This window comes from Elaeis guineensis, chromosome 3, assembly GCF_000442705.2.
Source record: "Elaeis guineensis isolate ETL-2024a chromosome 3, EG11, whole genome shotgun sequence".
In the NCBI taxonomy this organism is placed as follows: Eukaryota; Viridiplantae; Streptophyta; class Magnoliopsida; order Arecales; family Arecaceae; genus Elaeis; species Elaeis guineensis.
In genome coordinates this window covers 116,838,253-116,861,911 of record NC_025995.2, presented here as the reverse complement: position 1 = coordinate 116,861,911, position 23,659 = coordinate 116,838,253, and the positions used below count along the sequence as shown (strand labels likewise).

Here is a 23,659-nt window from a genome sequence, read left to right as displayed (position 1 = left end):
AATTTCCGGCATCTTAGCCTTTTTCCTCTCGTGTTCGCTGTTCTGATGGTGAGGATGTGGGCCAGATGATCCTGATGGTTAGCTCTCCAATATTGGTTGAATGGTTGCGATTCAAATTCCATATCTCTTTTGCTTTCTTGGAAGGTGGGTTTTGGTTTTCCTTTCAGATGTGGTTTGATTTCTAAAGGATGACTAAATTTGTATTTGCTCAGGAATTGCGCAGCAAGAAGGTCTAAGTAGGTTCAACCGAGGTTTGGAAAAAAAAAAAAGAGGAGTGATCCACGCACAAGGTACAATTTTTTTATTTTTTAAATTATAACCTATAATTGGCAGCGATGGTTAGATTTTTCAATGGTAACACTCGGGCGGACACTTAAAAGCTATAGTTAAGATGTAAGAAACTATAGGATTATGAATCAGGTGGAATGGAAGTGTTTTGCAAATCAAACTGGGATGTCGGCAGGTGAATTCAAAACAGCCTACCTCTCTGGTCTTAAGATGCTTCGTATCCCAAAACCATGTGGATTGGTGTGGAAAGCAGCTCGGTCTATCACATGATTTCAGTGGTGTAGAAGATTTGAGAGAGACGTTGTGTGCGGGGCTGGTGGGCACCACGAACCAGGTGGAGAATTTTTTTATATGATAACAGCAAAAACCAGGGATAGAAAAACATAATAGATGAACCATATGGGGTGCTTTTAGCATGAATCAGCTCATGAAGGAAGCATCATGGTGTCGTATCCCAGAAAGGTGGTCAGTTTTGAATAAACTCCGGTGGCGTGTTTGAAGGCCAAACTGTGCCTTCGGAGAATAGTAATAGCTGAAGGAGGAGCAGTGAATTTATGTGATGTATCATGAATCAGGATCCAGTTAATTGTTGCCATTCAGAAGGTAATCAGATTCTGGCCAATAGATGAGTCCAGCCGGCTGCTGGTTGGGACCACCTTCCCCATGATTAAGAGCTGGTTTCTTTATCGTTATGTTTAACAAGTGGAAGGAAGCTTCCTCTGTTCCTTTCTCTAACACAAAGACTCTGGTATAATTAGTCTCCGGTGAGTTCACCTCTTTGTCCCGGTACAAGGAAGCCTCCGCCTGTTTGAGGCAATCAATAAATAGATGAGCTTACCGGTTGGCTACGACAGGAGAGGTCAGGAGATAATAGGAAATGATCCCATCTTGTTAAGCATTTTGTCCCCAGATTGTTGTATGGGACAGCCGCAGTCCTAGAGCCGGGTTGGCCCTTCATTATTGCAGTAGAAAGGGAGTGGTATGATCCCAACATAATTTGACCCTTCTGTAGGAGGAAAATGTGGCTACCGTCATAAGATGCTCACCTCTCAATGGAAGAGGGAAGGAAACCAAGAATTCTGCTTCTTTCCTGGACAGACTTGCATCTTTCTAGAAGATATGGATCTCCCTTTCTGCAGCAATTGAGCTTGGGAGGAAAATATAAGAGGTGAAACTATTCAAGGGAGCTTTCTGTATTGCGACTCTATGATTGAGTTTAGCCGTTTAGGCTGTCCCAAGCTAGAAGGTTTCTTTTGAGTTGTAAGTTTATTCTTCTCCTTTTCTGGCATGAGACTGGTCACGGTCATTAGCTGGTCCATATGCTATTGCGGTGCCTGTGATCGCGGGAGGCTCACAGGATCCAGCTGCCGCTCTTGGCCGCGTGCACGCAGCGCAGGCAATAATTTATCGTGGGGTTGGGGAGCTGGGGTCCCAACCCTTTCTTTCTTTCTTTCTTTCTTTTTTTCTTCTCTCTCTCTCTCTCGAAAAATGCAACAGGCGGCTCTCTCATGTCTTAACCATCAATTCACCCTTTTTGTCAACGGTCCAAAATTGTAGATACCCTCGCTTCATCTCTTGACCAATCATCAAGTTTTGTTAACGGTTAGGGAGGAGGGGTAGCCATTGAGGAGGTATTCTAGGATTGGTCTTCTCAAATAATTTAAAACTAGAGGTGTAAATGAACTAGATTGGATTATATTTAAATCTAATTTCAATTCGAAATATTTTAGATTTGAAAATTTGACTCCAAAATCGAACCAAATACTCTACTAGTTCAATTCAATCTAATCCGAAAAGTTCGAATTGGATTGGACTAGATTTTTGAATTTTTACATACATTAGACTGTAATTTGGATCATAATTCAAAAATAAGTTATATGAATTCGAAACATATACTACTTATAGGTATTCTATAATATTGTCCTACATCTAACAACTAATATTATAATAGCAATGGATAAGAAATAAAAAAACATAAATTTCAATATCAAGGATCTCAATAAATCGTGTTATAATAGCATCATGTCAAAAACATAAGTTCTAGATTTTCAAGAAAAACTACATCGTCAAAATATAATAAGTTCTATAATATTAAAAAGAAATTAAACTTGAAATACATAGACATATATTTTATACACGTGCGCGTGCACATACACACACACACATATATATATATATGTACACACATACACACACATGACACACACACACATATATATACACACACATACATATATACATATATAATATATATATATATATATTAAAAAGAAATTAAACTTGAAATACATAGACATATATTTTACACACACGTGCGCGCGCGCGCGCGCGCGCACACACACACACACACATATATATATATATATATATATTTGTATATGTATGTATGTATATGTATGTGTGTGTATGTATGTATGTATATGTATATGTATGTATATATGTGTGTGTATGTATATGTATATTTGTATATGTATGTATGTATATGTGTGTGTGTATGTATGTATGTATGTATATGTATGTGTGTGTGTGTATATATCTATATGTATATATGTATGTAAAATTCAAAAATCCAAACTAGAAGCATGGATTGGATTTGGTTTGGACCGATGGTTTGAACTTTGGATTGAATTTGGATTTTATAATATTAAATTTAAATCTAAGTCCAAAATTTTTTAAAATTGACTCCAAATCCAAAATCAAAGTCCAAAAATCCGATCCAATTCTCTAGTTCAGTTTGGATCGATTTGGATTTTGGATTTTCTCCAATCCACTTATATAGTTATTAGGTACATGATAATCCATTATATAGTTACTAGGTGTATCAGGTCTGGTGCGCTTTTTAACGTAGAAAATACTGCTCTATTTAGCAAGGATCTCATTCATTGGTTTCTCCCAAAATGCTTGTATTAGAGAATTGAGAGGGCTATTTTTCATGAAAAATTATTGGTTAGAACTATTCTACCACGTATCTTGGATCATCTAATGAAAAGTTACCATATCATCCAAAAAAAAACGAATCTTTTTTTATTCAAATAAGAAAAAATTGTTAGCTTTCCATTCAAAATTTTAAACCTTAGATAATAGTGAATATTTTTCAATAATAAATAATATAATAATTTTTTATTAAATGGTGCAAGATATATGTAGGTGAATGATTGTAACCAATAATTCATCATTCACCACCCTTTATCCTGTACCAACCCCACTTCGCTTTGCTGCCCACCTCCAGGTATTTATTTACAAGAATTGAATCCACGTCTGTGGCATCTAGGGCAATAGTTATACCGCCAAGTCGCTTACTTTGTCAGCACAAGTCTCATCTGATTTGAGTGGCTCTTCTGATTTGAGATGAGCCTCTCAACCCAATTCAATGAGTTGTTCTGGTCTTGGACACATGGTCTCATCTGATTTGACAGGCTCGACTGGTATATCATTTGAAGATATGCGTGCGATTTGTTTTAGCCCATTTCTCATTCGGCAAACTGCGAGTGGGTTTGGGGAGGTATGCTTGTACTACCGAGATCCCATTCAACCCATGAATCCGTGTCAAGATCTCGCAGGCCAAAATCATGTGGGCTACGATGCATCCATTCTTGTCGAAAATGACAGGCTTTTATAGCAACAGAAAGATCATGTAGCGGGATCGGCGAACTCAATTGATTATTTTTTCACGTCTCCAGCCGTCTAACGTCCCCATTCTCAAAGCCGGCGGTCCTGTTAGTTTGTGTTGAATTCAAAATTTGGCACACAATGATGGCTCCGTGTTCTTCTTAGCTAACCGCCAAGCAATGAATCAAGACACAGCCCACACTCCTCTGCGTGCGGCCAATTGCTCGCCTTCGCTCCTTGTGTCATGGTGGCCGTAGTTACGAGTCTCGTTCTTGTACAGCGTGGAGTCCCTCGACGAATTGGGCGTATTTGGTGACCATGACTCCCGATTGATGACCCGAAAAGAGTTCCTATTGATTTCGTGGGTGGTTGGCCATCCGACTCGGGGCTCTATCCTCGCGCTGGCGTTCGCGAAAATTGCGATGGGGAATAAAACGCGAAGAGAGAAAAAGTTGTGGTGGAGAAGAAGACTACAACCAAACATTCCCCTTTTTATTCTTTTGAATCGGGGGGGCTTCACATATCGACCATATCTTTCACAGAAGAGGACAGAACCATGGCATCTAGCAGTAGTCACTAGATCCTAGATTCCTAATCCCGGTCCTATTCCGAATGAGGTGGGAAAAGAAATTATCCCATCCAAATTCTCTCCAGTGGTGCCGGGTGATCATCCGTCCATTTTGCCTCGTGTAAGTCTGGAGGACGATTGACATGAGAAGTAACCATTTGGAGGGAAGTAGGAATATATATATATATATATATCCTGGAACTGATGGGCCCTTCGTCGTTTTTCTTCGGTCCTTTAAATTAATTTTTATTATTTTCTGCAATACTAGCTCAGAAAATCTTAGATTTGTGTTGTTTTCAACAAAAGTCACAAGATTTGCCAGAAGATCGCGAGAAGGTGCGTTTAGGCTCCTATACGTGGCGCTGGTAACCCCATTTAGGAGCTTCGTTGACGACTCGTTAATTTGAATCACCGAAAGCTCTCAACCATCGGAATATGATCTTTTCTCCACGATCATTGATAGTTGCTAGACCAATTGCTTTTGGTACGTAGAATCTCTCGTAAAAAATGGCAAGAGTTCTCTACAACTTTGCATAGGCAGCTAGCTTCTCGCTTCTCTCCCAAGACTTCTTTTTGAAAATAGGCTTGCCTATGTACCCAAGAGAAAGAGAGAGAAATCTTCAAGAATGATCAGGAGGGAGAATGTAGCGGGAATCCAACCATCTTCGGAATCGAGTGACTCCTGTGAGCTACGCGTCGGGTGCGATGCCATTGCTAGAGGCGTGGGAATTAATCCACCCACCCAATCCCTTTCAGACTTTCACACGCTCGTGCCACCTATAAGATGCTATACTTTGGCTAAATAGGCACGTATGTTATGATGTTGAACTACGAAGCGGCCGACTTGGTGATATTCTTAATGTCAGACCGTGCCACCAATCTCTTTGCTTTCAAACTTAGCTCTATCATGCGATGAACTCCTTGGGAGGTCCCAGGATTTTCCCTCCCTCTATTCAAATAGATCCTCCAGAACGGTCAGCGACGTAGGGAACCGTCCAGTCGGCAATAGTATTCGCCTCTCGTGAACTGATTTTCTTTGCAAGCTAGCTAAAGCTTTGAAGTAAGGCTATCCTAGATAAATATTAATGAAATTAAGAAGGTGTTTGGTTCATGATTGGAATTAGAATCGGAATGGCTTAGAAATAAAATTGAAATGACTAAATCTTCTAAAGTGCTTAGTTCGTGGTCAAAATCGAAATTGAAATTGGAATAGAAATTTAAATCTATAGAGGAAAGTAGGGATAGAGTTCTATGTAGCTTGGACCATTCCTATTCTATCGGAGAATTAGAATGGGACTCCTCCCAATCAAATGGTTAAAATGGGAGTCATCTATTTTCATTTCAATTCCAAACCCCCACTCTCCCAATCAAACATCCCCTAAAAACTAGTGGTGGACCACGCCCTAACTTTTAGCCCCTGTGAATTGATTTTATAGCAACAGATCCACAGGTGAAAACGCATTTAATTTTCGATCCTTGAAGGAGAATTATGCCATTCATAATTTTTTAATTCCTAAACCTCTTCTCTTTTTTCCTGATCGTCCTATTTCGTCGCACTATATCTTCCCCTTCTCGACTTCTCAATCTGTCATGTCTCTCCATCTTCCTGGCTTGCGACTTATCCTTTTTTTGATGTAACTCGATGTGAAGGTCCTCATTCTCCTCACATTATCCTGGCCAACTAGCAAGGCGTTATCCTCTCAATTTGAGACCTCCCTTTGTTTGTTCTAGTGGTGTCTTTCTGATGTGCATCCTCAGCCAACTACCTTCGTTCCACCATTCTCGTCCATGGCAGCTATCGAAACTTGGCAAATAGAAGAAAAAATACTTGATAAATATAGCATTTTAGTAGATTTTGAAAAATGAAAAGAGGGATACAATGCTACATTGATTAATTAACTTAAGTGAATGATGTTTGTTTTAGTATGCTTAATTTAAGTTTCATGATATTATGGTTTTCCACAAACAATGTATTGACCCGATTTCTAGTCCACAACCAAAATCTGCCCCTTTAAGCACCCTCTTGCTTGGATTAGAATGAGCACTCTTTATGGCTTGCAAATGTAGTTGTTAACAGAAAAAGATGTATGTCTTTATCTTGAATTTTTGAACAACAAATGATGCTAAATGCTATGTGCTGTAGATTTCTTATAATTGTGTGTATGTTTTTCAGTAGCAGTGACCAAAATGATATCTTGAAATTGGCCAGCTAACAATACTAATCTCAAAGCATACATCACTAATTAACGGCTGATAAGTTAACAAGTTTGGATTTATAATAATGATCTACCAACGGCTGGTGGCATTAAATCATTCATAACTTACACTCATGTCATTTTACTTGTAGCTTTCTTTTCCAAAAATCAAGGCCCTAAAATTACTACCTGCTATACTTCTTCGGAGACATGGATCTTCGAACTTTGGAAGTGTAAAGTGTGATGGTGGTTTATTAGGCTCAAATGGCTGGGCCTGTCCTAAGCTGATATCATAAATATTTAACTTTAGAGTTTCGCATGACCTACCACAAATTATAACAGTTCTAATTTGTGCATGAAGGCTTACCATATGGCTGACACTGCAAGGGGACAAGTTAACCTTCTTCTGAAGGGCAAACAATGTTAATTACCTAGGTCAGATCTTTCTTAATGAAGTTGAGAACAACGTTAGCTTCTAATTTGTCAAAATGGTCAATTAAGCTGTTAATTAGCAAGCAAGATATCGAATTGAAAATGAGGAAGACTTTAGGATTTGTAAATCCTAAAACCGATACATGGGTCGCTCTTGTTGTTGTTGACAATATGGGCCGTAATTGTTAATAGTGGTCCCAATCACGGGCATTCCTTCTGTTCTTTATCCTGGGCCGCCATCTACATGTCCAAACATCTTATCCATTCCTGGGCTTGAGGGCTAAAACAAAGCCCCAAAACTTTTTGATCTTGGCCCAAGTAAAGAATAACTTTATTTGAATATTTTACCATTGTAAATTATAAACACACTCCCATCTTTAATAGATAACATCGTTCTTGGTGTTGGTGCACTCTGGCCTTGAATGATACACGGTCCAGTTAAACCTGGGAATATATCTATCTTTTGTTAAATAAAATGTGTATTTATCGATCAAAGTTACGTGGTTAAAAACAAGAACCCTAACATCCTCTCCCCTCGTCGCTGCTGCACGGCGGTTCAAGAGAGCGAACGAGGAGAAAGGCAAATCTCGCCCCAGCGATCGTTCGTCGCTACTGCGATTTATGGCTTCGTCGCCGGCTCTCAGGGAAGTCCAGCGCGACATCGAAACCCAAGCGAATGCCCTCAGCAAGCTCCAGAAAGGCCAGCAATCCTTTCCCTTTTCCCTTCTCTCAAGCCCTTATTCTAGATTTCTCTTTCCCCCGATCTTAATGTCATCTGTCTTTCCAAATCCACTGCAGACATCGCCAAGAACCACCAAGTAAGGAAGCAGTATACGATCCAGCTCGGCGAGAACGAGCTTGTCCTCAAGGTGTTCCCTCTTACCCTTCTTTTCTTTCTTAGATCTTTTGGCTATGTATCAAGGATCGATGTTGATGCCCATAATTTGCAGGAATTGGAGTTGTTGAATGAGAATGCCAATGTGTATAAGCTGATAGGGCCGGTGCTCGTGAAGCAGGACCTGGCGGAGGCCAATGCCAACGTCCGCAAGAGGATAGAATACATCTCTGCCGAACTGTGGGTTTCCCTTGCCTTGCCCTAAGTCTTTGGCCTCAGTGGTTCGGTCAATTTGTTTCTTTTTCGGTTGCCATGTTGTTTCTCTTATTTTCTTGATGATAGGATGTAATTTTTCCTTGTTTGGATAATTTACAGGAAGCGTCTCGAAGGGACCCTCCAAGATTTGGAAGACAAGCAGAACAGCAAGAGGGATTCGGTTTGTACCTATCTGAGTCCCTTTTTGTACTTTTACATCATTTATGCCTCTTGTGCAATAGTTTTCGATTCGGTAACCAAATTTGTTTCCGGATTTCTTTGGAGGAAAGTTCTTCTTATACCATCAACTTTATCTGAATTATGTCAAAGCAAAATTAGTTTTTCTTGTTCAAATTCAGTGGCTTGCTTTGGCAATTAATACTGTAAATGATCAAATTATTTATCGCTGCTAATTGCTAGTATTACTGATATTTCTGCATGCGTGGTCCCCAAGTTTTTTTTTTTTTAATTACACGTGTTGACCATCATGTGATGTCCACATGTTTGTTTTCTCATTCCTTTAGATGCCACGTAGGCCACAGCTTTTGAAACCATGCATGGCATCAATGTCATCAACATAATTTCATAGTTCAAAATATCAACATATTCAATACTAATGTCATTTGTATATAATATTAACTTCAGGCTAAACTTCTCAAAACTACACAAATAAAGAACTTATATAACACACAATGCTTTAAAATGTTGTGTAATAATTTTTCTTGGTATCTTTTATTTTTCTCCTTTTTCAAGTTTTTTTTATTTTTTCTTGATTATTTGCCCCAAAATTTGGAGCAAAACTTTAAACTAACAAGACTAGTGTAGCGTTGAGCCAACAAGAAAGAATAAAAATTACTAAGATTGTTGAAAACTCATTGTAAAATTGTGAAAAATGGGGTGTTAAGTTCAAATACGGTGCAATAAGCAAATCTCAATTTTGAATGGCATCAGAATAAAGTGACTCAAGCAACACTGTTATTGCTTCATAGTGAAATCAGAGCAAAAAAGAAAAAAAGAAAGAAAGAAAAAGAGGAAAAATAAAAAGGTTGGAAAAGGACCCAACATTTATTTCATGACATGGGATCAAAATACATTAAAGTGGCTTGTAGTGGGATGCTTGGTAAGGGTTGGTGTTAGTATCTAAAAACCAGCAAAAATTACAGTGGGTTGAAGTAGTTGAACTTGGATCGAGGAGATTGGCTAGAAATAGGAATTCTGGTCACTGTCAATTTTCTTATACCACAAATTTGGAAATTTTTTAATCCACTTTTTCGTATGGTTGTCCCTATTTAGGTTGCTAGATTTTGATGGTGGTGCAAAAGTACACCTAGAAGCGTATTTTATGTGAAAAGCAATGAGACTGTCTCAACCAATTATGAGATTTTGGTTTTACTTCAACTGTGAGTGGATTAGAGCAAGGCTTGGGAAAGTGGATTTTTCAAAAGCATTCCCATGCATGCATAGTCTGTAAGGTTGCGTTTGGTGCATTGCTAGGCAGTGATAATCTGGATTATCTGCAATCTGTATAGATTGCCAATAATGTTGATTACTATGTTTGGTACACGTAGGTAATATTGCAGTAAAATTATTGAGAATCTTGACTGACATGTTTGATATGACAATCAGATTACTGGTAATGTAACATCAAATTTCTAAAATATCCTTAAATCAAATTTATTAAAAATCACACCCCATGCACAAAATTTTTAATTTTTCAGAATAAAAGAATAAAAATATATTAAATATTATAATATATAATATATTATATATTATATATTATATTATATTTTTATTTTTATTTTTTTCTTCCTTCTCCTTCCCCTGCACACCACAACCCCCAAACCTCCAGCTGCTCCGCCCCTGTCCCCCTGGCAGTCGCATCTCCGGCACCTCCCCCGGCCGTCCGCACCACTCCCTACACCATCCCTTGGCCCCCCGACGAACACGCACCTCACGCCCTCTGCAGTCGCCTCCGTTATTTATTATCAAAATAGAAGATTCAGTGGCTATTATTATTATTATGAAAAAAATCTGATATTTTTTTATTATTTTTTAATATTTATTATTATTTTTATTATTTTTATTTTTATTTTTTTCTCTTCCCTCTCTTTCCCCGCATGCCACACCCCTCCGCGCACCATACCCCCGCGGCACCTTGCCCGTTGCGCCTCCGGCACTGCCCTCCGGCCGTCCGTGCCTCCTCCTACCCTCCCGCACTGCCCCCTGGCCCCCCGGCCCCCCGGCGAATCCGCACTCCGCACTCCCTGCGGCCACCTCAATCACTGCGAGTGAGAGCCACCTGAAGCAGGGGCTCGGCATAGAGGGCAAGGTGGCCGAGTTCCGCTGCCGGCCCCCATCGAGCCACCGCTTTCGGCGCGGCCCTGCACTCTGTCATTTTCTGCCCCAACCACAACACCTCCGCCGCCAGCTTCTCCGCCGACCTGCCCACCACGTCCCCCTCCTCCGCCACCGAGGTGGCCGCCGCAACAAACCAACTTATCGCGGACCTGACCATCCCAATTAGCTCATCGAGGCTGGTGGCGGCGCCGAGGCGAAGGTTGTCGTTGAGGAGGCGATCAGCGAGGAAGCGAACGAGCTCGTACTTGCGGGAGGCGATGGGGATGCAGGAGATGATGGAGAGGATGTGGGTGAGGATGCGGTCGACTGCGACTGAGGAGGAGGAGGGTAGGTGGGAGAGCAGGAAGAGGAGGAAGGAAAGGATGACGTGTAGGAAAAGGAGGAGGAAGCGGCGGAAGAGATCCAGGAGGCCGTGGGGGAGAAGGATGACGAAGGAGGGCGGTTTCGTCCAAATATTTTATGCCAGGTTACCAAATATTTAGTAATCTGGATAACTATCCTTTTCATAGGTAATCTGAATTACCTTCTGGGAGATAATCTGGATTGCTAAGGCAATCCAGATTACCATCTAAAGAACGTACCAAACGCAGTAATTCAGTGCGGCTCTTTTAAATTGCCAGCAATCTGGATAGACTGCCAGCTACCAAATGCAACCTAGATCTTAATTTAATACATTCATAAGCATACCAATTTAAATCAATTGCCCAGTGTTTCAAGTTCTCAGCCAAAAATGTTGGTGCCAGAGCATAACTGATTCATGTAGCATCATATCTGAAAATCAAGAAGGGATTTCTCTCTTTTGCCTCGAGGACTATGCCTCAGATTCATGTTGACATATGCCTTTTGAAGTATCATAGCCATCCTTTAGAGCAATTGCTGACAATGCTTCTTTTGTCATTGCTCAAATTACTGCTTGTTGCATTAGTTTTTGAAATTGATACCCCAAGAAAATAATGTCTCAGGTTATCATCCCTTTGGCTACAGTTTGCTGAGCACAATTTTGACTGAAATTTTCTGAAGAGCCTGAATCACAAACTCTTCAATCAGAATCTGTAAAAATGGAAAAAATGATCTTTTCAAAGGAATAGAGATGATGTGGGTGAGTTTTATGGAGCCTATGGAAAGTTTGGAGTACCATATAACTAAAGGAAAGTTTTGAAGTCCTATAGAAAACTATCTTTATCTTCAATTTGCATTCAAGTGGCTTTGTTGGTGCCAGTTTCTAACTTGCACTTGATTTTAAAGGTGCAACTTGAAGTTGAGTGTTATATTATTTGACTCATGGGGTGTTCTTGAGATCAGAAATGACAACCAAGGGACTGATAAGGAGTTGGTATGCTACTTTATGGGAAACCTAATTTCAAGAGCTGAAGGAAATGTTCATCTAGGAGATGCTGAAAAAAAATCAACTTCTTGAAATGATTTCCTTCAATGCTTTGAAAAGCAAGTATTGATTTGGTTCAAAATATTTGATTATCCCTTCTTGATATATGTTCTGGTTGTAGTGCTATGTGTGCTAATTTGTGCTTCTGCCAGTTTGTTTGGCTTAAATATCAAAACAAATGGGTAGTTAATTTAAATTGTTATTGCTTGTGAAGGTCTTAGATCACATCATCCAAGGATAGAATGAGAAGGTTGAATACCTTTTTATTGTGAAGCAACTGGTTTTTGAGGAATAAAGATGTGAAGGATGTGAAACCAATTGAGTGTAGACCTAGGCTTTGGCTTGGTCTGGTCACTCGATGGTAGGCCTGACTGGGTTGGGTTGAGCCACCCTTGGGGACTTTGTATTCATGCTCTCTTGACAAGGCATGCTTCATCTCTACTGGTTAGTTTGAGTAGCATGAAGCGTCAAGCAAGACTATGATATCACCTCACTGAATCATGTTTCTTGTCATTTTTCTTGCACATTAGAAGAAAATGTACATACGCATGATGGAATACCAGAAGGTTGAAGAGATTTTCTCCCAACAGGATGTTATAGTCAAATGATTATTTTGCATTTACCTATTGAATTAAATTAAAAATGGAAATTAAGTTCTTTTTGCATCTCAACCTCTGATGATTTAGTTTAACTAATTTATAGGCATAGCAATGTAAATTAGTTGTCCAGTGCGTTTCAAGCTTTTAGCCAAACGTTTTGGTACCTGAGCATAAGCCAGTAAATGTGGATAACTAATTAAGAAGATGTATCCTACTTTTTGCGCCAAGGAATATGTCTTAGAGGTAAATCAAATTTGCATTTCAAAATACTAGGGGCATCCTTTGGAAAAATTGTTGATGAAATTTCTGTTGACGTGTTGTAGGTTACCGGTCCTTAATTCAGCTCTTGATACTAAATGTCTAATAACATAGTGCTCTGACTTCTTATTCCCTTAGTTGCTACTTGCTACAAATAGTCAAATGTATATATTTTTACCAAAATATTCTAAAGGTCTAAATCACAATATCTAGAGGTGCAAGAAGCTTTATATGTATGTGTGTGTGTGTGTGATGGAGTAGGTGTCTTTATACAACAACATGAAGGTATTGAAGCATTATATTTAGGTTTCGTGGTCCAGGCCATCCTGGAATTGGAGCCATAAGGGTGGTTCAGGATGAGTTACCTATACATGGGTGGCAATAGGATCTCTTTTGCAATACATGGTTGGCAAATGATTTAAATCAGCCTGATGTTCCACTCTTCATTGGAGTTTATTATTTGGTCCATGTTGACCAGCTTTCCCGAGTGTCCAACACCTTCAGTGTTTAGCCAGATTTGCAGCCTTTCCACTGCAATAGTTGAAACTCATGATGCATTGTATAAGTTAGGGTGGAAGTTATGACTTCTAAAGCCAGATTTCCTAGCAAAGCATGATAAATTACTCAGTCTCACATTGTTAACCTCTTGCATCCAGTGGAGATTTAAGCTAGTCCCAGCTCTGCAAGAAGTTTGAACAATTTGTTCAATGATGTCCAAGATCTATTAGGTGTCACAGCTTTACAGACTAATCTTTGATCTCGTGAGGTATTTGACCTTCTTCAAATCTTGCTGCACAAGGTTCTCAAAAGTAAGATCTGAGTCTCTTCAGTATATGTTCACATTAAGATTGAGGAAATGATTCTGTTTAAGTCAGGTATTGTTGCCTAGTTTCTTGATGGTACCTTCTGATGTCTTTTATGGGAAGACTTGCTTGAATTAGTGGAGAGCCTTTTGTTATGAAGGTTAAATTAAATACCTCAAAGAAAGTAAATGAGATGATTTTGTGTGTTTTATAAGCCCAAAAGTTGCCATGGTATAGGCAGGGTCTGACACCTGAAATGGGGAATTTGTGAGACAAAAAAAGGAATGTAGGAAATGCAGATGTAATGTTGACTTATTTGTTTTTGTAATTCTCATCTATCATTTCGAGAACAGTGCTGAATGCTATGCCTTTTTGTCCTAATTCCTATCCTGGTACCACGAAACAGTAACAATGTCTCACAAGTTGTTTAGAGAAGCTTTTTCTAATTGTTACCAAATTTATATTGCTGAACGATCCTTTGAAGGACCATGAGACCTGAAATGGTGAGTTGGCGAGACAAAAATAGGATTTTAGGTAATACAGATGTAATATTGACTTATTTGTTTTTGTAATTCTCATCTATTATTTCGAGAACACTGCTGATTGCTGAACTTTTTGTCCTAATTCCTGTCCCAGTACCATAAAACAGTAACAATGCCTCACAAATTGTTTAGAGAAACTTTTTTTCTAATTATTACAAAATTTATATTGTTGAACTATCTTTGAATTATTCTTGATTTAATTGTAGTATAAAAAATTAATATCTTGTGATCTATGCACTTCTCCAAGTATTTATGAATCATCTGTTCTGTATGCTGTTGTTTGAGATGGTATTCTGCTGTTTCGTGCACCTTTTGACTCCATTTTATTCTGCTGTTTCGTGCACCTTTTGACTCCATTTTTTTTTTAGAAGGAACTAATGCATATAACTGTTAACAGCTAAACTGCATATGCTTTTAATTTCTAATTTTTAAACATTCAAATTCTTACTAAGCTTTTTGGTTCATTTTAAATCTTTCCTGAATTTTGAATGTCCCTTCCTCAAGACTATCTGAATGGCAAGCTTCTGACCAAGTCTATGAATGGAAGAAAAAGAAATAGCAACCTTACATTTTTTTTGTCTGTGCATGTATCATTGAGCGGTACCCTAACAAATGTCAATTATTTGTTCACAGATTTTAAAATCACAACAGAAGATTCAAGCTCTTCAGGCTGGAAAAGCCAAGTCCTAGCTTGCTGTTCTATGTAATGACTAGTTGGCATTTGTCTGTCCTGCTATCTCCTTTTTGCTTTGTTTGTTGAAGTACCTTATCCTTCTGTTTTAAGCTATATTAGATCAGCTACTGCAGTAGGAAAGCTTTCAGGGCAGATCTGTGGGTGTGCATATTGAGTTTTGGTTTTTCTGGTTCTTGCTTTTGATATGTAACTCAGTAACGAGGGCAGCCCAAACTAGGGACGACAAATGACAATGTGCTGCATTTTGGCTTTGTTAGCATTGCGATTTGTAATATATTGATGGCTGTGTGGCATATTGATGTGTTATCAACATTTTGCATTGGCATTCGTTACAATACATCATGTGATGGTCCTGAGGACAGCGCTCTTGCTTTGACGCTCTTGCTTTGACATGTAAAAAGAATATCAGTGCTGAGGTCGGATTTGCCATCATCGTCATTATCATGTAAAAAAGTATCTTGCGCCGTTGCATGTTGTCATGCCCCTAGATTAGTCATATCCAAAGTATAGGCTGCACAGTGGGGCAAAAGAGAGCAGTTTTAGGGCCTCATAAGAATTTTTTTTCCCCCCTTTATTCGTTTGAAAGAAAATTTTGTCTGTGGGCGTAACAGCTGTAACTGGGGAATATTAAGTTGTTCCTTGTATCGAGGTCTGTGATATGATATCATATGATTATGTCATTATCATCGTTAGCATATACGTATTTTGAATGGCTTATTACAGCATTTACCAGGATTACAAGTCATCAGAGCCCAAATACAAGTCATCAGAGCCCAAATCCTTCGTTGATGCTTGAACTTGCAAGATTTAGCTCCAATAGCTTTCTTCAGTGAATGCAATATTTTATGGAGATATGATGCTACGCATTGAGGCCTTTACTTTTTTTTTTTTTAATGAAAAAGGAAGGTCTCATCAAAAGAGAAAAAAAAAAGGGGTAGAGGGGAGAAAAGAGGGTGGGGTGGGGGTGTCGAAGTTGGATCCACCGTCCAAGAATTTAAAAGTAGAGATTCTGGTTGCTAAATAAAAAAGTGTGGGCATTATTTATGTCAAACAGGAGCTTGGGTTGGGATGGAGAAGATCTTAATTAAAAAAAATTTTGCCATCATAATCAATTAGATACATATGTATTTGCATATTTTGTAGGATATTTTATTTTTTAATTTTATGGGATGTATTTATATTAGAGTGGTACGAGCATCCATTTGTATCAAAAAAAAAATAAAAAATAAAAATATGTGATAACCAAGGTGAGTTTTAATTCACGCTGTTGCGGCCAATCCCCTCGTCGCCTAGTCGTCGGGAACGAGCGCCTGCAAAAGAAGTCCGCACTGACCGGAGGTGACTCCGACGGAGACCCTCCGACGGTCAAGTCAGAGAGGAGACTAGGCAACAGTAGAAAAGAATCAAGGAGAGCTCAGCGAGAGAGGGTGAGAACGAGAGCTATAGAGGAAGGGTTCAAGGGTTTCGGAAAGACCTCCTCAGCACTGTTGCCTTCTTCGATTTATAGTAAGAGGTGGTATGGTCCCGCCGTCGGTGATGTAGACAACTGGAGCGTTGTCAAATCGCCGAAAGTTGTCACGTCGTTGACGAGCTGACAGGTCCTAGGAATTAATTTGCGTCCTTGGCAGGACAGCGCCTCAGGTTTTCTGGCAGGACAACACCCCATGACGGTTGCACGGCATGTCCTTGATAGGACTGCAGCCCATACCGCTCGTTCGGCGTCTAGAAAAATCTGTAGAGGTCGGACATCGGTTGTCCAAACCGACAGTGAGTCGGTGATGTCCCACCCGACAGGGGGTCGGCGATGGGAGATCGGCTTTCAGGCGATCGGAGGCAGTGTTGGCCTGTTAGGCCGACACGTTCCGGTCGGGCACGATCGGTAGTTACCGTTGGTGTTGCCCGTCGTCAGACAGGCAAAGTCGGTCGGTCCATCCTCGTGGATGGGTCGGCATCGGAACCCGTCGGTGAGTCGGCGTCGAGGATGGGCCGGCGTCGTGACCCGTCGGTGAGTTGGCGTCGAGGATTGGGTCGGCGTTGTGACCCGTTGGTGAGTCGGCGTTGGTGAGTCGGCATCAGGGTCGGTCGGTATATCCCAACAGTTGCCCCCCACTCCTGAGCCTGATGTCACATCGGCCCGCATTTCCATGCAGGGGGGCGTCGGGCGAAAGGAGTGGATTCTTCATTGCGTCATGCCTTGATTCTGCTGATCTCACCAGCGAACGATCCGGACAAATCGGTGTCAGGCATCCTGATGTTCGATGATTCAATGTCAGATGATCCAGTGTCAGACGATCTAGTGTCCGATAATCCAGTGTCGGACGATCTGGTGTCAGACGGTCCGGTGTCAGGCGGTCTAGTGTCGGACGATCCGGTGTCAGACGGTCTAGTGTCGGACGATCCGATGTCAGACGGTCTAGTGTCGGACGATCCGGTGTCAGACGACTCAGTGTCGGACGATCTGGTGTCAGACGATCCGGTGTCAGGCGCCTTCTGGGGAACGCAAACCGTCGCTTGGTGCTCCCTTGGGAGCGCGGACCGCTGTCAGACATCCCATCGGGGATGCGGATCGCCGTCAGCGAATTAATTTTCAGGCGCGGTCTTTCTGCCACGTGTCGGGAGGCCGTTGGGCCGACGTCATTCGTGCAAATGAAGGCGACGTGGCCCGATCTGGGATGGGTGCGCCGAACCGTCGGGTCGGAGGAGGGCTCGGATGCCACCACGTGTCGATCATCCGAGAGGTTCTCGTCGGCGCGCCCACATCCCGACCGTCGAAAGGCCCTATATATATGGGGCCACTTGTACTCAAAACCTCACTTTTCACGGTCTTGCTGCGGAGACTCTGCCCAAGCGGTCTCCCCTCCGTCCCAGGTAGCTGCTTCTGCCCTTATTCTTTGGAAGGTCTATCCGAGACTTGTATTTCCTTTCGCCTTGTTCTTGCTTCTTTTTGAAATCCTTTCTCCTTCCTCTTCTCTGTCTTTTCCTTCTTTTTGGTTCTGGCATCATGGCCAGGGCTTCTCCTCGGGAAGCTCGGTCGAGGAACCCGATCGATGATCTTCGATCGACCCCGAAAGTGGAGGTTTCCTCACTTTCGAGGCCGAATGTCGATCGACTTCGGGATCAGTATTGTATCCTGGAGCAGTTCCGACTCTTCGCCCCTGGGGCCGGGGGACGGGTCAACAACCCGCCCGCGGGCCAGGTGGCTCTGTATGTTGAGGACCTCCGGGCTGGTCTTCGACTTCCGATTTCGGAGTTTGTTCGGAATCTTCTAGATTATTACGGACTTTGTCTGGCGCAACTGGTGCCGAACTCAGTTCGGTTAATAATCAGCTTCGTCCTGTTGTATCAGCTCTTGCCGACCAACCCTCGGATCTCTCTCTTCCGGGCATTCTTTATCCTCCGATCCCATCCTAAGGTCCGAGGGTGGTGGCTCTTCAATCTCCGGAAGGGTCTTTCTTTCATCACTGATCTTCTATCGTCCATTCATGGATGGAAGAATCAGTTCTTCTTTGTTTCCTCTTCTTCTCCTTGGGGTTTTCCTTCCCGCTAGGACGGGCCTCGGATCGAGGCGAACGAGAACAGTCGAGTGGAGGCAGACGACCGGGAGGATTTCTACCGACTCAAGGACATGTCGGTACCGAAGCAGAGAAAGCTTGTTACCGAACAAGCCCTCTATGATGCTGGCCTGAGTCGGGTCCCCCGTCTAGGTACTGCCCAATCCATCGGTTGTCTTTTCGCTTCGCGTTTGTCCCCGAACACGTATTGATTCTCTTATTGAAATTGCAGGTACGCCACCGAGGATGAGGCCGACCGACGCCGAGATTCGACAATATGCGGTGAGGAAGAGGTCGGCGTCTGGGGTCGGGCCCTAACGACCGTCGAAGAAATCCTCGACAGAAGCACCGACCGCCACCGCATCGGCGGCCGATCAGTCGGAGCCGGTCATCACGCTTTCGGCTCCAACAGCACCACCGGAGGAGCAGTCGGTGGAGGGAATGAACGAGGGAGCATCGGCGGTTTCACCGATGGAGGAGACACAGGATATCGTTCGGAAACCCGAACGTCCTCCGTCGGCGCCCGCTGCTGCCTCGGGGGGTGCTCAATCAAGCTCGAGCATCCCTTCCTTCCCCGATCTGTAGGCCTGGGCAACCGATCGAGGGAAGGCCCCGATGGCCCCTGCTGATGACCCAAGGTTGGGGGGTCGCGCCACGTCGTCTGGCGCCCAGGTCCCCGAGGGAGCGTCAGCCCTGGCCGACCATAATTTGGCCAGGAGACTATGTCAGGAGACCCTCCTCCCAGCTGACGTGGAGGTTCTGAAGGCTCGGCAGGTGACCGAGATGCTATCCTCTTTTTATCCGACCATGATCGGGGTAAGTTCTGCCTCGCCTCCTCCCTCCCCTACTGTCTTTATTATTTCGTCTTTCTGACGGTCAGTTCTCGTTTGCAGTTGATTTACACTATGTCCGAACTAGAGGTCGGATACCGAAGGTTCGGAGACATCTGGACGGCCTGGAAGGACAGGGCGACGACCGTCGAAGCCAAAAAAGTGGTACTGGTCGAGCAGTTGAAGCTGTCGACCGATCGGGAGGCGAGGCTCGAGGATGAGATCTCTCATCTCGGGACCGAACTTAAGTCGGCCCGTGGGGAAGCCAAGCGCAAGGGTCGGACCGCTCACCGACTGCGGCGCGAGTGGGATGGTGTCGTCGCCGAGCTCGAGGCCAAACGCGAGCAACTCTGGGTTAGCTTGGAGAATCTCGCCAAGGCCGAGGAGGACTTGTCGATCGCCCAAGCCGACGCTGACATAGCGAAGGCGGAGGCGGAGTCGGCGAAGGAGTCCTTTGATCGGGCGGAGGCGGAGGCGAGGTCGGCGAGGAAATCACTGGGTCGAGCGATGGAGGACTTCCGCGGCTCCGACAAATATCGGAAGGAACTCCTGGAAAGCGGCTTCGCGTCGTACCAGGTGGGGTATGAAGATGCTCAAGATGCAGTCCAGGCCTTGTACCCGGAGCTCGACCTCAACGGCATCGTCCCCCCAGGACTCGAGGACCAAGCCACAGAAGAGGTGGCCGACCCATCGTCGGGAGACGGTACTACGGTGGAGGAAACCATCCCAAAGTAGATCGCCGAAGTGGAGACAGCTCCGACCTCCGACCCAGCTCCGTCCTCCGACCTAGCACCGACCAGAGTGGATACACCAGCCGTCCCCGAGCTCCTCCCGATCGAAGAGATCAGAGTCTTGTTACTTTTTGCTTCACTTTACATACTTGTAAGCGGGCTTCGGCCCAATTTTGTAGACTTAATGAAATTAAGTATTCTCAACTTCTTCCCTTCGTATGTTAAAATGCGCTCTGACTTAGAGTCGTAGAGTCGTAGAGTCGTAGACCCGACATACCTTACTCGGTAACATCCCAAGTCGTTAGTCGAGATAGTCGATAACGTGCGCCATGGAAAAGGCAAAGTGAATTCCGATCACAGACCGTCCGTCCGGCGGTCGTAGTGTGCGCCCGTCGGAAGCCTGAGCCGAACGTCCATCGCCCGATCGTGAGTCGAAGGTCAAAGTCGAATGTGCGTCGTCCCGACATGAGTTGGGCACGTTCGTTGAGTCGGGCACGTTCGCAGAGTCGAAGGTCATTCGTGGAGTTGAAGGTCGACCGACCTTCGGGCACACCCCGATGACCCGATCATTGCGTAGGGTCGAACGTCGTCTGATGTGATCAGTCGGATGGTGTCCTACGCATTTAGTCGGAGAAAAGATGACAAGTCGAGTTTCCATTACCCAGACTTAGGTCGGGTACTTACGTCGCGCCGTGTGATAAACGGTGGTAAGCCGAACATCCTTCGACCGATCATGACCTGGTCGGTAAGTTGTGAATGCGACGTTGGTCGCATTGGCGCTTTGCCCTTCTCGGCCGGGGTCGAGTCGGCAAGTCAGCCGATCGTTCTGCCCGATCATTTTGCCCGAGAGTTCTAACTGTAGAAGGAGTGTAACTCCCGTCGTTATGGATACATCGATCATCGTAAGTGTCTGATGAGTCATCGACGATCGGGCCGTTGATTCTCAACGGAACGTTGGGCCCAAGTCAGGGCGTCGGAGCTTGTACTACTGACGGGCGCCGACCCACAGTCGAAGAGTCGAGATTCCAGACTCTGAAGTTTTGAAACTGAATTTGTATTCCAGTTGAGGGGATACAGAGTTCATTGGTAGTACAACCTCAGATTGTTGGCATTCCAAGTCCGTGGGATGGCCGTCCCTTCTAGGGTCTCTAGCCGGTAAGCTCTCGGTCCGTAGGTGTCGGCTATCTTGTAGGGTCCCTCCCAGTTCGGGGATAACTTTCCCCGGTCCAGGGGCTTCGAGACTTCTGCCTTTCTTAAAACTAGATCTCCAGGCCTGAAAAGCTTCGGTTTGACCTTGGCGTTGTAGTACCGGGCCACCTTTTGTCAGTAGGAAGCCATACGGAGTTGTGCCTCGCATCAGAGTTCAGGCAAGAGGTCCAAGTCGGCTCTCCGACACTCGGAGTTGTCCGGCTCGTGATACTGCTCGACTCTGGTCGATGGTAACCCAATCTCCAGCGGGATCATGGCTTCCGTTCCATAGGCTAAGTTGAAGGAAGATTCTCCAGTTGGGACATGGGGCGTCGTTCGGTACGCCCATAGGATAGAGTTCAATTCTTCGACCCATAGGCCTTTGGCTTCATTTAGTTGGGTCTTTAGTCCATGCAGGATGGTCCGGTTGGTCACCTCGACCTCACCGTTGGACTGTGGATGTCCGACCGAAGTCAGTCGGTGCGTGATTTGAAACCTCGCACAGAAGTCTCTGAAGTCTTGGTTGTCGAATTGTCGCCCGTTGTCGGTAATGATGGTGTTTGGCAATCCAAACCTGAAGATGATGGACTTCTGAACGAAGTCTTCCATCTTCCGCTCTGTGATTTGCGCCAAAGGTTCGGCTTCCACCCACTTAGTGAAGTAGTCGATCGCGACGACTATGAACTTCTGTTGTTCGGATGCCGGAGAAAAGGGTCCGAGTATGTCGATTCCCCACTGGACGAAGGGCGACGGGGCGACGACTGGAGTGAGCTGGCTGGCGGGTCGGTGTTGTATGTTGGCATACCTTTGCCATGGCTCACACTTCCGAACCAACTCAGCTGCATCCTTCCTCATGGTGGGCCAGTAGTAACCCTGTCGCAGGACTTTGTAAGCCAAGGATTTGCCCCCCAAGTGATCACCGCAGATCCCTTCATGTACTTCTCTGAGGGCATAGTCTGCGTCGGCCGCCCCCAGGCACTTCAGCAAGGGAAGGGAGAATCACCTTTTTATAGTCGGTCGTCCACCATCACATATTGGGAAGCCGCCCACCGGAGTCGTTTGGCTTCCACGGGGTCTTCGGGGGTAGATCCATCGGTCAGGTACTGAGCGATCGGATCCATCCAGTTCGGCTCTGTCGTCAATTGTAGCACCTCTTCGACCTTGTCGATGCTCGATTGTTCATGACTTTCTATGAATGTTCGACCCAAGGTGCCATAGTCGGATGTCGCGAGCCTGGAGAGTGCGTCTGCCCGAGCATTTTCCATCCTGGGGATATGGAAGATCTCGAAGTATTTGAAGGGTGCTACGAGATCTTTTACTTTTTGGTGATATTTGGCCATGGTCGGATCCTGCGCTTCGAACTCACCTTTGACCTGTCCAACGATCCGTTGAGAGTCGGAGAAGACTTTGAGACGGTCGACCCCGAGCTCCAGTGCCAACCCCAAGCCTGCGACGAGTGCCTCATATTCGGCTTGATTGTTGGAGGCCTTGAAGTCGAATCGGAGGGCGTGCTCGATAACCACTCCCTCCGAGTTGGTGAGCAGGAACCCGGCCCTGCTCCCTCGAATGTTAGAGGCTCCATCGATGTGCAATACCCAGGTTGAATTGGGGTCACACTCGGAGGTCCCAACCTCTTCGGGGCTCCCCTCTCCTGACGCTCGGTCGGTCGTCGGGCATTCTGCGAGAAAGTCGGCCAGAACCTGGGCTCTCAGAGTAGGTCATGGTCGGTATTGAATGTCGAACTCGCTCAGTCTCACAGCCCACTTCGTCAGCCGTCCTGATGTGTCAGGACGGTGCAGGATTGCTCTCAAGGATTGGTTGGTGAGGACCACGATAGTGTGCGCCTGGAAGTATGGACGGAGCCGCTGTGCTGAAATGACCAGAGCGAAAATCATTTTCTCTGCCTTCGAGTATCGAGTCTTGGCTTCGTGAAGCACTTTGCTGACGTAATATATCAGTTGGTGAACTCGGTTCTCGTTCTCTCGGACGAGCACCGAGCTAACTACCTCCGGGGAGGTAGCCAAGTAAAGATACAGTACCTCCCCGACCTCCGGCCTCACAAGTAGGGGCAGAGAAGTCAGGTATTTCTTCAGTTCCTCGAAGACTTGTCAGCACTCGTCCGGCCAAGAGAAATGCTTTGCCTGTCTCAGGATTTTGAAGAACGGAAGGCATCTCTCGGCCGACCGAGAAATGAATCAGCTGAGCGCGATGATCCTTCCGTTGAGTTGCTGCACCTCCTTTTTGGTGTCCGGATGGTGCATGTCGATGATTGCTTTGATTTTCTCGAGGTTGGCCTCGATTCCTTGTTGCAAAATGAGGAACCCGAGAAACTTCTCCGAGGTCACTCTGAAGGCGCACTTAGTCGGGTTCAGCTTCATCCGATGTCGTCGTAAAGTGCAGAAGGTTTCTTCGAGATCTCGCACGTGATCCGAAATTTGCGCACTCTTCACCAGCATGTCGTCCACGTACACTTCCATGTTGTGCCCGATTTGATCTTTGAAGACCTTGTTGACAAGTCGCTGGTAGGTGGCTCCAGCGT

At 44.3% G+C, this 23,659-nt stretch overlaps 1 protein-coding gene across 1 annotated transcript; it reads left to right on the top strand.

Moving 5' to 3' along the window:
- Positions 1 to 7,595: 7,595 nt before the first annotated feature.
- Positions 7,596 to 15,126, top strand: LOC105040641 (prefoldin subunit 6). Its single transcript, XM_010917264.4, has 5 exons — positions 7,596 to 7,792; positions 7,891 to 7,961; positions 8,043 to 8,167; positions 8,303 to 8,363; positions 14,760 to 15,126. Exons 1-5 carry the CDS (start codon positions 7,714 to 7,716, stop codon positions 14,814 to 14,816), a joined length of 393 nt encoding a protein of 130 aa, XP_010915566.1. The 5' UTR covers positions 7,596 to 7,713; the 3' UTR covers positions 14,817 to 15,126.
- Positions 15,127 to 23,659: the final 8,533 nt, after the last annotated feature.